This window comes from Elaeis guineensis, chromosome 2 (genome assembly GCF_000442705.2).
Source record: "Elaeis guineensis isolate ETL-2024a chromosome 2, EG11, whole genome shotgun sequence".
In the NCBI taxonomy this organism is placed as follows: Eukaryota; Viridiplantae; Streptophyta; class Magnoliopsida; order Arecales; family Arecaceae; genus Elaeis; species Elaeis guineensis.
The window spans coordinates 127,626,712-127,642,947 of record NC_025994.2 but is presented as its reverse complement, the minus strand read 5'-3'; the positions used below and the strand labels follow the sequence as shown (position 1 = coordinate 127,642,947).

Below are 16,236 nucleotides of genomic sequence, written 5' to 3'. Positions count from 1 at the left end.
TGAGAGTCTAAATAAAAGGTCCACTGAAGCTTAAGGCCCACTGAAGCCTGAAGATGGTCATAAGCGAAAACGAACAATACCTCACATATGCGGATACGGAGTCAACCCAACCATCCGAACCATTCGACCTCTTGATCTTTGACTGCAATATTGACACTATCTATGGGAATGTCTCCTACCAGACTGTATTGTGGTGTAGAGAGGATATCTTTAGTCTCACATCGTTTATATGGATTGAAATATTCTCTCCAACGTAAGGTATTATTTAAAGGATAAAATCGTAAGACTCTAAATGACCAAGGCCTGCTAAAGTCTAAGATTTACTGAAGCCTAAAGATGGTCATGAGCCAAAGCAAATAATATCTCATATATTGGATTGGTTCAGGCTTAAAATGAGGCTCGGCGTGGCCTATTTTGTAAAATAAAAAGTCTAACCTAGTTTGAAAATCTATTTAAAGGCCTATAAACATTAAGGCCTTTAAATAGGCCAACAAGTTTAGGCCTTCAAGGCCTATCAAACGTAATAATTTTCTGCCTCTAACAAATCTCAAATTATAGAAAATATAACTTAAACTAAATAGAAAATAGTATCTCAATAATTAATTAATTATACATATTAATAAAATTATAATTTTTTATTAAATTATATATATATATATATATTAAATTTATATAGACTGGCCTGTAGACTTTCAGGCTAGGCTTTGAAATATTAGGCCTAGCCTATTTATTTATACAGGTCTTATTAACAGTTTATGTCTGACTTATTTAGATAAATAGATCGGATCAGGCTAGTCGATAGTAGGCTAGGCCGTAGGCCCCTGATTGTCTGATCTATTGCTATTCTTATGTATGCGGATGCGGATGCGGAATCAACCAAACTATCCGAACCATTCAACTTTTTGATCTTTGACCGCAACAATTATAAATTAATACTATGGTCAATTTGACATTCTATCTAAATTTTATTTCAATCAATTAGATATCTTTGGACATGCTAATTTATATAACTTATGAAAAATATTTAATTTTAAAAATTATTTTTAATTATTTTTTAAATTTTGCTGAAAACAATTGTCATGTTGGTCAAATCATAGGTTGCTTCTGAACGTCTTATAATAAAGTTAGGATTTTTTTGGTATGTGGTCCAGATCTTTTCTGAATGTAAATTTTTTGAATTAAAATTAAATTATACATGTATCCAACCTAATTTATATGGATTGTTGGGACAAAAATTTTAGCTATAAATTCCATCCAATCTGGTATTATTTTTCATTAAGTTAGATCTGGATCTAATATTAAAATTTGAAAAAAGAAAAAAAAATCGGATTGAATGAGGATCCCTCGTGTCACGTTCTGGGCCACTTGCACTCTCTATGTACGATGGTTCGCACACTAATACGTGGCGTATAGCGGCAACTTGTTTCAATTATTAAAATAAAAATGAAATGAAGGTGACTCTTGGGTGGAACACACATTAATAGTTCCAGCATCTGGATTTCTGCTTCCGTGCCATCCCACATCATCCAACTCATACCAACAAGCAGCGGGCACCTACCAGCGAGCGTTGGACGGTGCGAGAGGTAGTAGCTCTTAATAGAAGTTTGGAAAGGGGAACGGAAGGAATTTACCGCAGCCACTAATTGGGGATTGGGGGCGAGAGAGAGGGAGTCAGAGAAGACAATGTGGTCTCATCTACCGCCATATTGTTATCACCTGCCGAGAATCCAATGTCAGGCCGACAGACGGCTTGAGCGACGATTGGAGAAGGTGAGAAGACGATAATGTTGCTGTAACGTCGAATCTTTTTCTTTATTTCTGCCGTTTCTTCGTTGGATTCTTCTGGTAGGTGATGATAGATAGAGTTAAAAGAAAGATAAGATGGTGGTCATCTTGTGTTATTGAGATTCCTCTGTGCCTTTCCTTATCTTGGAGCCAGGGGATGGATGTATCTCTTTCCACCTAGTCGCTTGCGTCGTTTCATTGTAAAACAATAATCTAATCTTGATTGCGGAATCTTGTGTTTTCTTTTTGTTTTTTTTTTGTTTTTTTCCTTCTTCTTCTTTTTCTTTCTATCTTTTTTCCCTCTTTTACCCCTTAGGTTTTAAAATTCCAAATCGTAGGGCAAGAGGTCGTATGATTGGTTTCTTGGAGTAAACCTAATGTTGAGCGAGACGAGGAAAACGTGCGATCATTCGGTAGATCGGATTCGTGCCTCAAGCAACTAATCTTCTTCTCTATGGAAGGTTTGGTTTGAGGGGAGATTAGCAGCATTTTCAGATAAGTTTTGATGGTTAGAGCTGAAGTCTTTGGGAATTCCTTAAACTATCTATCTACTACTTCTCTTGAGTTCTTGAAATCATCAGATCTCGCGCTAGAGAAGTCGAATCGAATCTTTGAGCACCGCAAGGATTGTAATAATGTGAGGCGAGGCTGTTTCGGTGCCGAAAAATCGACGCAGCTGTAAACATAGAAACGCCATCGGAAAAGCGCGATTTTTGACGGGAGCTCGACGATGTCCTCCCATCCACCATCAAGTTTCCGGACTCGTGTCGTGGATGGAGTGATGGGGCGCAGCAGGAGGAGCCGCCCCAAAGCTTGGCCGCCTTCCACCTCTATTCTTTGTCCCAAACAACCATCACCATCAGTTCTGCTGCAGAGTGATGGGGGTGATGAGCTCTCTGATTTTAGGAATTCCATGCCGGCTCGAGGAAGTGGGTCCGAGAGTCCGGTGCTCGCCCTTCCCAACACGGTGGGTGTCATAGGAGGCGCATCGGCTGTTTCCACCATCGGTTTCTTAGAGAAGCTTGTGGCGTGGAGTTCGCGAGATGGAGGGGCGGCTCTCCCTTTCATCGTCTGCAGCGACCCGGTGCTGAACAGAGAGCTGTCTTCCCGTAAGAGGAACCCCACTTCAAGAAACACCGACTCGCGAATCGATCATGCTTCCATCGTGGAGAATCTACGGTGCAAGAGGATCTTTTTGGAGAGCTCTGGAGCTCGTTGCATGGTTATGCCATGTCATATCTCGCACTCCTGGCATGATGAAATTTCCCAGGGCTGTTCGGTACCCTTTCTTCATGTCGGTGAATGTGTTGCCAAGGAACTCAAGGCAGCCAACCTGAAGCCCGTGGAAGCTGGAAGCAACTTGCGTATAGGAGTTCTTGCCACGGATGCCATACTGCCTGCTAGATTTTATTCAGAGAAACTCCAAAACCAGGCAAGCAATGTCTCTCTGATCTTTCTCAATTTTGGATTCTTTCGAATGGTTCGAGTGTGTCATCTTTACCTCAAATTATCGGACCGACCCGCCTTCCCCATGTAAAAAGGAAAGAAGAAGAATATCAAACATGGCTGGCCCTATCGCTACTTTTTCTTTACCTTGGACATACTCTCCTTATTCCAAATTGAAAGATTAGGTTTTCGGCACAAGTTCTCGAAGATCATCGTGTTCCTCACCTATAGAAGATAGAAGAATTTAAAAGTGATGTAAAGACTTGCACAAGGGGTCCGTCCGGTGGTTTAAAAGTCATGTGAAGCACCTGATGCCCATACTGCCTTTATTTTGCAAATAAAAGCAGCATGATACGCTTGCAATAGTCTATTACAGTTTAGGTTGGTACTCTGGTAGAATTTATCGGTGTGATTGCTTTGCTTATTCATACTAGCTAGTAGAATGCTTGGGTACTTTAGTGAAAAACAAATAGATCAACATGAGTGATGCTTAAGCTTATGTAGACTGTGATTATATAAAATCAAAGATTTAAGTTAGTATCTTTTACTTTCAGAAAAGAACATCATTCTTCATAATTATGTTTATTGTTGCTTAAAATCTCCTTTTGATTGACCTCCTCTTTGATATGATGTGTAGCAGGTTGGTAGGCTGATGAACTGGAGTAGTTTTTCCTCTTTCTTCTTTTCTTTTTTTTTTTTTTAAAAAAAAAAAAAAAAAAAAGGTTAATGAACTTGAGTGGTTGAGTTCCTCTATATTCTTGTTTGATATTTTCACTGGGAGACACATGTGAAGAATGCACCTAGTTCCTCCTATCCAGGGCATGACTGGAAAATATCTGGCTCTTCTTTATTGACACCGACATGTGAAGATGTTTCACCTTTTGACATGACACAAATCCTAGGAATTACCTTATTCAAATAAGCTCCTCAAGGACCAGGCTACTGTAAGAAAAATTCATGTCATTTTCAGTGTTTCACATTGTTTTTTTTTTTCGGTGTTAGTTGTTTCTTCTTTCTATCACTAATATTTCCATCTCTAGAGTTTAGGACAAAATACATCTTCTTCTGTCTTAATAATGTGTGAAATAATATAGACATCTTTTTTCTTATAAATAAAGAGGAAAATAAAGAAATGACCAAGCTTCTCTTGTAGCAGCATCTATCTTCTGATGTTTTTTTAGTGCAATTGTAGGTTACACATATAAAATGTATGTAAAATACGATATGATAGCAGTCATAAGTGCAAATGGTATCCTTCAAGCAACACTAAGAAGCCTTACCCAACAAGAAACAGCATTCTCAATCTCGTTTGCTCAGGGCTTTTAGCCATCACATGCTGCACAAATTCACCAAGTACCTCCAGATATAGTTGTCATGTTAATCTCCCCTAGTAACAACTAAATTGTGACTTTCGTCAATTTTCACTTTTTATGACGCCAATGTTACTAGGCACCTTCAGTTGATTTTCACTATTATCTCTTTTTGGGAGTTTCTGTTTTGCATGATTTTGCATCTTGTATGCTCAAATGTATTCCTAACTTCTGAAATCTATGTAGATCTTTAATCCTGTAGGTCCAAAATCTGTAGGTGAACCAATGGTAAAGTTTCGGTGTATATCTGGTTGCATAGAAGTTTTCTTCAAATGAATTATCTTGTGTAAAGAGAACGCTGCTCAAAATTGATTAGCTTATCATGGACAGAAGGGATGTGATTAAAGTCTTCTATGCTGCCGAAGTCTTGGGCCATTCTTTTCCAAGTCTTCTGACTTGGTTTGTGTTGTATTTCCCTATATTTGAGTCACAAAATATTACCACTTACAACTTTAACCAGATCTAGTACCATGTGAATGATTTGAGAAAGATTTGTTTGATGGGAGACTTTAGAGTTTGATTATAGATGATCGAAACGGCTGTTGAGAAGATAGATTCCCCCTCCCTTTCTGGGAGCTCTTGCTTGGCTATGAAGGATTTTACTTAGCTAACTTTGCTTTTTCTATCATTGCTCCCTTTGGGCCTCTGATTTCTCTTCTCTTTCCACCTTTTTCATTCAGTTTTTATTTTTTATTTTTAATTTTGTGATGAAGAAGAATACCAAGAGCAAGAGTGCGGTCGCATTCCATTTCTAAACCTACCAAACTCGTCCTTTGTTTTTCTATGGTGAAATCCATGCCCAACTTGAATTTTATCACGGGTGCTATACACCGTACAGTTACCGTCCACGGGTTAAACCTTTTTGTTCGAGGAAAGCCGCAAAAGCCATATAGTCACTCAGTAGGCTGGTGATTTTATGTATTTGAGCTTCAGCTTTTGTCAACCAGAGTCTCACCTAATTCAGTGAAGATGAAGATGAAAAGAAAAAAGATTGAATCCAAATTCTGATCTGATCTTGAGCAGGGATTTGAAGTTCTATTACCAGATAAGGCAACCATGGAGCATGCTGTTATTCCTGCCGTGGAGGCATTTAACAGGAAGGATGTGGAAGGCGCAAGAAATCTACTGAGGATAGCGCTCCAAGTTCTTCTGGTGCGGGCTGTAAACACCATTATACTTGCCTCTGATGACATGCGAGGACTCTTGCCTCGGGACGACCCACTCCTGAAGAAATGCATAGATCCTATGGATGCTTTGGCTAGAGCCACAATACAGTGGGCTGATTCCAAGGCAAACAATGAACAATAGTCCCTGTGGGAAGTAGGACTTGTATTATTTTTATTTTTATGATAAATATATTCATTGTATTGCCGCATATATTATTACCATATGATCACAGGAATTTGGATGTTCGTCATCATTGTATATATGGTCGGCCCGGTTGATGGCACAAATTATTAATCATCATACGTTGCATTTTATGAATTGTGATGAGAACATAACGAGTGGAACTTTCTTTCTTTGTTATTATTATCCTTTGTCCTAACTAGTGGATCCAGTTTTCCAGAAAACAGATTTTTTTTTTTTCTTTTTAAATGCCAAATAATTTTGATCGTTTTACGTTCGTGCGTCTGTCCGAGCCCTTCCTCCTCAAGCACAGCCTTTGCAACTCCAGCAACCTGTGATGTCAATCTCTTGATGCTCAAAGGTTTGTTTCTGCTGCATTACCAATGTAATGTGCTGATGACAAAAAGTGAGATGTATTGTTGGAACCAAGTTACTGCACTTCACCGGCACCCGTCTAAGAAAGCAGCCTCTTGTTCTGTCCAAACATTGCATACCGAATGAACCAGGACAGTTTGATAGACCTGTGGAGCCGAGGACGGGCATCAGATTCAAAAAACAGAGAGTCCCGCATACCTTCAATGCGGCAATGGAGAATAAGAACTGAAAAGGTACAAAGCCTTCTTCTTTTTGAAGTATCACCACCAGCCGTGTCCCGGGCAATATAATATATCCAATTTCATCTTCTTCATGACTCATGGCCACTATCCTCCTAATCTATTCGGACTCCAATATCACCCTTGGGAGGTCAAACACCATCAAGTGCGGTTACTTCTGGGGGAAGTGTCGCATTGCGACGGAGGGCATTTGAACAGCATTTAGTACCAGTAATATCTTTGTGTTGAATCAAAAGTTATCCACTCCTGGGTGGGGTTCCTCGAAGTCGTCATCTCATCTTAATCCATTAATGCGAGGATGCCTCCTTGGAGGGGAGTTTGCAATTTGTCAAGAGTTCTGCTACATTGCATGGTGAACGCTAGGCAGGCAGGCAGGGGCTCCTCAAAGACGTCGTCACACGTTGTTTCTTTACCAACACCAATTCTTCTATCAAAGAACCGGGATACCCCTCTGCTGGACACTCGGCAATCTTTGATTTCTACTCTTGCGTATCCCCTCCCTTTGGCATGTTGATCGTCTATTTTGATGATGCTGTCCGGAAGCACGAAGCAGCTGCAGGTTTCATCATACAAAATCATCAGGGAGCTCTTTTATCTACAGGCAGCAAATTTTTATATCAATGTTCGTTACCATATGCATAGCTCATCAGTGCTTGACTTGGTTTGCATGCTCTTATTTCATCTTTCCACCTGCATGGTGTTTGACTGCGGGATGATTCCTCTGTTGTCCTCTCCTGTCCTGGCTTGATCATAATGCAAATAACAAGTTGCGCCACTCCATTTGGCTTCAAGACATCAATATGTGGGTTCACTCTCTTCCTAATGTCAAAGTTTCTCATATTTTCCAGGAGGGTGATCAAGTTGCCGATTGGGTAGCAAATCATGCACTGCCATGAGATTTTCTCTTTTTCTCAGGCCACTCAACTACCTCCGGAATTGTCAAGTATACTGGTGATCAATGTATATCCTGTTACTTATTCTAGATATGGACTCTAACTGCCAATATCACCCATCACTTTTTCAATCTTCTCCAGCATGTTTTGTTATGCAGGGGAACAGCCTATTTATATCGCACATTACTGCTCTATCTTCGCCTCCTACAAATTGCAGCATATCAATCTTTGCACCCTCAAATAATTTCTGTTCATTTACATGAACCTTCATGTTCGGTTCATTTCTTGCAAGTGCTTAGGCATTTGGATGGTTTTCAATCCAATTATATATTTTCAGATGAACTTCTATATACTCATGTATGCTCTTACATATCCAAGCACTTTGGAGGGTTGCTGTTCTCTTCATTGTGGATTTATGCTTCCTTGGACATCCATCAGCTGGATCTTGCTTTTTATCCTCATTATATGATTTTACACTTGCTAATGAAGTCGCAGATATTCTTTAGGAATGTTTCTTATGGATCTCTACATACTCGTGCTTGTTCAGTGCAGCATCTATTTGCTCATCTATGGACTACGGGGCTCCAACGTTTTCATACAAGTGGTTTATGTTTCAGCAGTTCATATGACTGGATTGCAATATTTATCTTATTCTTGAATCCCAATTCATGTTCAGATTAATCTGTTGGACTATTTCTATATGTTTCATATGCTTCTTTGGGCTCAAATTGGCACAACTATCTTTAAAGTGGCACATTACTCATCAACTGACCTATGGTTCTGCTCAGCCACTGTTTCACACCTCAACCTTATCTGCTGACAATGTTCCGCCTTTCTTTTATCTTTGGTGTATAATTATGCAATCTTATAATGTTACTATGTTCCCAGTATGCTCCACTTTATATGTGCCTAGCTGAACTTGGCTGCAGCACTATGGCTCACCGTTTAGGACTGACAAGCTGCATCAATCTTTAATTATGTTCTCTTTGCTGCTATGGCTGAATCCTCCCCTCTCTTCTTTTATACTTCTCCTGGGCTGCATTCCTTCTCACTGTCTTTCTTCTCTAACTCTACTCCTACTATTTACTGTGTTTTGTATAATGACAGTCTTGTATTTTCTTTGGGTCAATTTTTTTTTTGCTACTGTTTGGTTATATGCATGCAGCCTATGGGTTTTGTTAGGATTGTAAGTAAACTTATCAATTATCAATGACATACTCCTACCAAAAAAAAAGTTGTCATCGTTGTTATCAACAATATAGATTTCATAAGAAAACATCCCCGCTCGATCATGTTAAATACAATTGATTGTGTCAGTAGACACTTCATCAAGACCTAAAGCCTTGCACTCCGAGTGATTATTCATTGGACCAGGTCCACCACTCAACTGATGGCTAATCCAACCATGGAGCAACATGGACAGGAACGAACAAACTAGAACATGTTTTCATGCATGTTACTTCATTGTTGGATGGGTCTACCAACTCATCTGATCTAATTAAAAGTTATATCTGCACTTCTTTTGGGCTCTATTGATTCTATAGCTTCATTCCAAATTGTTGCCACATGTCCCTACCTTTCCCTCCTATGGAAATTTTTGTATATATATATTTTTTTAAAAAAAACTCGTTCTAGATCTTTAGCAATCTGTGCTTCGGAATAGGCATGCGCAGCAGGTGACAGTGCTTCATGAAGTATTTGCTCGTTTGATACACCTCTAGATCGACCTCTGGCTGACCATGTGCCTCTGTCGTGTTTTCCAAATCGATCCATATAAATGGATGGAATCACAAGTTTCGAGTCCAAATTGCTTTCTTCGTTGGACTTGGATGTAAATGTGCAACATATCACAAAAAGGAATTTGGAACGGTAGCCAGATATTCACTTATATTGATTGGAAGACAAGAAAAACATATATATATATATATATATATATATCACTTGTGACACTTGCAACTGAAATTTCGGATCATTGCATGCTGTCGTGAATATACGAAACCAAATCATTAACTATGAAATCTACAATTGATACATGTTATTGGTGGCTATATGCAGTACAATATATTCAATTTTACAACATCTTATTCATATCTGTGGAAAATTTTCTAGTAGTAAAACACCAACATTCCTTCCTAATTTGATATGGACAATTAGTATCACCGAAACCCTCTGAACCAAACCTTAAACCAATTATTGTAAAGTTAACCAAATATTTGTTTTTAGAAGAGTCATCACTCTAACAGCATTCCTATATCTTATGTAAGAACCTATGCGGACATGTGTTTAGTTTCATATTGACTATGCACTACATAGATCTTGAATACTTATACATGATCAAGAAATCCAAATATATCTTCCAATTAGTCTTTATGAGTAAAATCTTCGGTTATTATGAATGATATCAAAGAAGGACTAACATATGATTTATGTGGACCAAGGGAAAGAGCCTTTTGGGCTAACTATGGATCGATTGTGACGTTTGTGGTTGGATTTGGACCCTCGGTTAAAGAGAACACTAGGATTTGCAAGACGTATATTTGATCTCACATCAAATAAATCTTTGATATTTATATAAGATCAAGGAATTTAAATCATAAGTTTTAGTTAGCTTTTTTAGGTGAGATTATGTGCAGTTACAAATCATCTTGAAAGAAAAAAATAATAATAATGTTTATATTGAGATACTAACAACCACCTGTTGTTAGCTACCATCAATTTTCAAGATGTGGAATGAAGCATCATTTAGATGCTAGTCATGCTTAGTAGACGCACACAGTGCTAAATTCCTATAATTCTCATCTATTTTTTCTGATTAATCTTTGCTATAGAAGAGATCTGCCAATCGAGACCAATCCTCCATAGAGACGCGCCCAAGATGATGCGGTGAGGTCATACCAACTGTGACCCAAATATCATCCATACGGCCAGCTGTATAGGTGAAGCCTATATCTGACACCCACGACTAACAACCTTGATACGAGAGAGTGGGAGAGATTTCTCTCATGACGAAAGCAAGAACGTGGCCTATCGGCCTGCAGAGCTAGGCCTAACAAATATAGATTCTAATTAGTAGCCTGCGGGCTTAACCTCCAAATAAAAGAGGTAGGAAGAGGATCCCTAGGGTAAGCAAGCTTACTCTGTCCTTGCAATTTTTTCTCTCCACTGTAACAAATATAGATTCTAATTAGTAGCCTACGGGCTTAACCTCCAAATAAAAGAGGTAGGAAGAGGATCCCTAGGGTAAGCAAGCTTACTCCGTCCTTGCAATTTTTTCTCTCCACTGTTTTCAAAGCTTCGCTAACTTGAGCATCAGAGAGTCCCCCGTCGGAACACCTCTTGCGAGTGTGGACTTCCTTTGCAGGTATCCTCCGATGTCATGGATCTCGATCGGCATCTAACTTCAGCCATATCATCACTCCATCGTAGCTTTGCAGCAATAGCTTGGTGCTAGGGAAAGGACCTCAGGTCCTCTTTGAAAGAAAAGAGAATATGGCACAGACGAGAGCATAAACCTCTGCTACCTCCCATCGATAATCCATCCATCATAGCTAGAGCAACGCTACTCATGGATCCATCACAGTACAACCTTCGGTCATAATAGATCCATCACCATCCGAAGCTCAGGCTCATTAGATCCAGGTGCTAAGCAATGCTATATAGTGGCTCCAACAAGTGATGGAGCAGCAGCAGTAATACGTGGAATCGAACCCTCAAGCAATTTCCTCCAATCTCAACCAGTGATTTTATTTTCAGAGTTCGGGACCCACCCTCCGACGGCATTCTCGCCACTCCACCATTCCAGCTCATTCACCTTCCTGTCAAAGCCTGAAGGAAAAGGCATAGCAAAAAGTTCTTCCTTCATCGACGATTCGATCTCGACCTACTTTCCTAAGCCTGAAAGATCCTAGCAAGAGAAGGATCTAAAAAAGAGAGTTTGAGACATTGAGCGTCGTCTTGACAAAGTCCAGATAGGGCCTCACTAGAGCAGGGATGGCCTTGACTTCAACTCTCGATAGGGATGGCAATGGGTAGGGTTTGGGTCGGGTAGTATACTACCCATCCCCAAACCCGAACTTAATACCCTATACCCAAACCCTATCCGATACCCAATCGGGTAAGAAAAGAGATACCCATCCCCATACCCAACGGGTTCGGGAATACCCGTGGGTAACCCATTTTCCCATACCCAATCCATATCCGCCCCATACCCAACCCATACCCATCCATTCTATGGCCAAAAAAAAAGTAAAATAATTTTATGCATATTATCAATCAAAAATAGAATTATCAATTATATATATATATATACATACATATGCACATACACACTTCTAACACACACACATACATACATGCATACATATATGCATGCATACATATACATACATACATATATATAATTATATATATATATATAGAGAGAGAGAGAGAGAAAGAGAGAGAGATCATATATATATGTGTGTGTGTGTGTATATATATATATGTATATGTATATGTATATATATATTCGGATATGTATATATGTATATGTATATATATATATATTCAGATATGAGTTCGGGTATTACCCATATCTATAGGTTCGGGTCGGGTTCGGATAGAAAATAGCACTACCCATACCCTACCCATACCCGTACTATAGTTTTCGGGTTTTATCCAAACCCGAACCCAAACCCAGTCAAACCCTATTTTTCGGGTTTGACCGGGTTCGGGTAGGGTGTATACCCATCGGGTCGGATTAATTTTGCCATCCCTAACTCTCGACCACCATTCACTCAAGTTATCCTAAAGGAACCGATCCCAAGCTGGTTCAAAGTATCTCAGCTGGAGCTATATGATGGCTCTGCAGATCCTCACAATCGTCTATAAGATTATAGAACCCTCATAATGCTCCAGGACGCTTCAGACATCCTCTTGTGTCTTGCCTTCCTGGCCACCCTCAGAAAGTCGGTGCGCACATGGTACTTTGGACTCCGATCAGGATCCATTCATTCATTCGAGTGGCTCGACAGATTATTCATTACTCATTTTAACAGCTACCTACTCTAATTGAGGAACTTCGACAACCACTTCTCTTTCCAATAAGAAGAGGATGAGTCACTGTGTGACTATGTCGCATGCTTCAATATTGCCACACTCAAGGTGTAAGACCTCAACCAGTTGGTGGCTATGTCGGCACTCAAGCGAGACTTCCGAAACAAGCATGCACCTTGCCTTCTCCTTAGACAAAAAATTTTTGAGGGACTATACTGACCTGCTGACCCGAGCTCGAAAGTATTCTTAGATGAAAGAAGCTCGGGAACTCCATAGGCAAGCAAAAGGAAAGAAGATCTTGATAAAAAAAGGAGGCAGGAAGATCTTTGATTGGCTCAAATCGAGAGAAAATTTTTTCAACCATGAAAGAGTTACTATCCAAGGAATCCTTCCTGATGATTAAATAGCTATACTTCTCTATCCGCTCCATGATCTCAGATTCTGATAGAGATCGAAGGCCAAAGATATCTACAGCGATCTGGACCGATGAAATCTCCTTCAGATAGGAGAAGCAAGAGGAGGTACTGTCGCTTTCACGCGACCATGATCATGACACCGAGAAGTGCTGCTAACTCAAGGACAAGATTGAAGCTTTGATCCATAGAGACTACCTCGGTAAGTACATGCGAGAGTGGCACAATTGAGTCCCCAATGAGAAGAACAATGACAACCGACCAATGGTCGGCTTCATCAACAGAACTAGAGGCGTGGGGGGGCAAGAGATGAAATCAGGGAGAAAAAGAGAACGATGCCCCAAAGGGCATCACTCTTCTCCATAACCCTTAAGGGAAGTCAATAGCATCATCATCGCTTTTCCGACGACAGCTATCTATGATGTAAATATGATTTTCATTTATAATAAAAACTTATATAATACTCTATTTATAATGTTGTCTGAATGATAAAATTACCAGCCAACCCAAAAAAGGAGAGGCTGGAGCAAAGGCCATGTCAAATGATGCATTGCCCCTGCAATGATATCCTCAAAAGCAGCCTCGGAAGGATAATGCAATGCCTGGCAACCTAATCAGATACCCTATTGGTCTCCGCACATGAATGAAGCCTCGAGCTCCCACAAGGCTTGCCACCCATAAGAAAATAAGATGTTCCAAGGTTCCTATGATGCAGAGGTCCTGCTGTTAGAAAGCTCAACGTGGCACACTATAATCACAAGTGACCCACTATAACTAAGACGGTCCACTATAACCATTAACGTGGCCCATCATAGCCACGAGTGGTCTATTATAGCCACACGGCCCACTATAGTCGAGATGGCCCACTGTAACCATCAACATGACCTACTGTAGCTACATAACCCATTGTAGCCAACTGAGATAAGTCCTAAAAAAATTCAATGTGGCCCACTATAGCTACGGATGGCCCACTATAGCCACGAATGATCCACTATAACCACATGCAGGCCCATTATAGCTATCAATGTGGCCTACTATAGTCATACAACCCACTGTAGCCGTCAACATGGCCCACAATAGTGTATCTATTATAGTCGAGACGGTTCATTGTAGCCGTCAATATGATCCACTATAACCACATGGCCTACTATAGCCATAAATATGGTCCACTATAGCAACATGGCCCCGCAGGTGTCTCATTGTAGCCACACAACTAACTACAGCCAAGATGGCCTACTATAGCCGTCAACATAGCCTACTATAGTCACAGATGACCCACTGTAGCCATATAGCCTATTGTAACCAATTGAAGCAAGTCCTCGAAAAATTAAACATAGCCCACTGTGGTTGGGATAGCCCACTATAGCCGTTAACATAGTCCACTGTAGCCACATGGCTCACTAAAGCCAATAGGAATTAGTTTCCTAGAGATCTTACATTGCCAACAAAAGCCGACAACGATTATGAGAGAAGAATCGACTCATCTCAAGCAATAAGGAGAAACGTTGGATGACACGCCAAAAAGAATCTCAATGAAAGAAGTATTTCATTCAAAAGGTTCATTATAACCAAGTGAAGCTCATTACAACAAAAAAAAAATAATCAAAATGGCCCAACCGACAGCCTTAGAGCACGAGCCAGGCTTCAGGACTATACGATCCCAGATGGAGAATGCAGGACTCTCCATTTGGCGATACTCACTAGCCCCCTCACAAGAACATCGGTGACGGCAATGGGTGCTTCCCTTCCAGAATCCCACTAGCCTTCACAATGCATCATCAAGGAAGGCCAGAAAGCAGCCCTGGGCGAAAGAAAAAGCAAGCCTATCCAAAACCTAACTGTGGAAGACAAGGTATCAAAAAGCCCAAATGGTTGCCTCCGCAACATCTCAATCGAAGCAGTGAAATTTTCTAATACCTCCCATGCTAAAGCAGGATGCCAACTGAAGTGCTCCCTCAAAGCGTACAGTGACTAACCGATGGGAAGAAGGTCTCCCAAGCTAGAGAAGAGCGCCAGCAACCCTCTGGCACTGGACAAGACAGCTCTACCACAACATTGAGGAAGACAACCAAGGTAATATCAACCCTAGTCAGCAGAGCCCCTATGTATAGAAAGGGCAAGCCCAAACGAATTCAAACATCCCTCTAGTTGTGCGACAGATGTTGCCATCTTAAAGGCTTTAAAAGCTGCACTTCCTAAAAAGCAGATATTAGCGTTAATGCGAGTCCTACCAGATCTTTGAACCATATGGCCATATAATATCAAGGCGAATCATCTTTTCTAATTTGCGAGAGCAATGCAGGTTAGTCAACATTCGACGCTTGGCACAAGCATGAGTTCGAAACTTTCAAAGATCCATTCATCACATATAGGCAAAATAGAAGCTTCGGATAATGTCAAAGCGGATTTCAGCTCCAACATGGAATTAATCCGACCGACCATCCAAGCCATTCGAGCCTTCACCAAGGCAAAAAGCCGACCACCCCAATATCATAGAGAAGCGAAAGTTTTGAATGAGAGGTACACAGTGAAATAAATATTTTTTATTAATTAAAAATTTTATTTTAGAACTTCACCAAGACGAAGGCACCAAAAGTAAATACAAAAGGATAAAGATCTAATTTTCATCCAAAGAGAATGCCTTGACTTCTTCATCACAGTTGCCAGGGTGAAGGCACTTCAGATCCAGCTTAGGGACCATCTTCTTCAAACGAGCCTTGCAACCCTTGAAGTATTAAACAAATCCAGCCAAGATGCCTTGATGAGTTCGTCCTTAAATTCTATCAAGACTTTGTACTCCTCAATGCATTGGAGCCTAGCCTTGGTGGAAACCTCCATCATAGCCTCAATAAACCCCCGACTGCCCCCAGGCAAATGAGAGCTCGTCCCGAACCTCGCCGACCCTCTGAAAGGAGATGGGGCCTAGCTCGATGAAACAGGAGCCTGGAACAACCCTGATGCAACAACATACAGCCTCATGGCCATGACCGACCCAATCCCCATTGAAGATCGCTATAAGTCAAAAATCGAAAATGTGGGCCGAGCACTCCTCATCCTTTTGGATGAGGACTCTCCACAAAAAGAGCTCTTCTTCTTCTTCTTCATGGCCAACTTAACAACCGATGATGATGGCTTCATGATGACCAGATAAAGAAAAGAGAATCTTTCTCTGACAATTACAACAACAAAAGAGTGATTGATAGTCAAATGGTAGGAGATCCCATCGGACGGATGGTCTAGTTATATAAGCCACCGACGGTGTGGATCTAGTCGTCGAATCGCTAGATGATGCCATTCGGCCAGTCTTGAAGCGGTAAACTGCGTAGCCTTTCAT

At 40.5% G+C, this 16,236-nt stretch overlaps 1 protein-coding gene across 1 annotated transcript; it reads left to right on the top strand.

Moving 5' to 3' along the window:
• Positions 1–1,820: 1,820 nt before the first annotated feature.
• On the top strand, positions 1,821–6,131 carry LOC105044857 (uncharacterized). The gene is made up of 2 exons (XM_010922941.4): positions 1,821–3,217; positions 5,625–6,131. The coding sequence occupies exons 1-2, from the start codon at positions 2,516–2,518 to the stop codon at positions 5,907–5,909; spliced, it is 987 nt and encodes a 328-aa protein (XP_010921243.1). The 5' UTR covers positions 1,821–2,515; the 3' UTR covers positions 5,910–6,131.
• Positions 6,132–16,236: the final 10,105 nt, after the last annotated feature.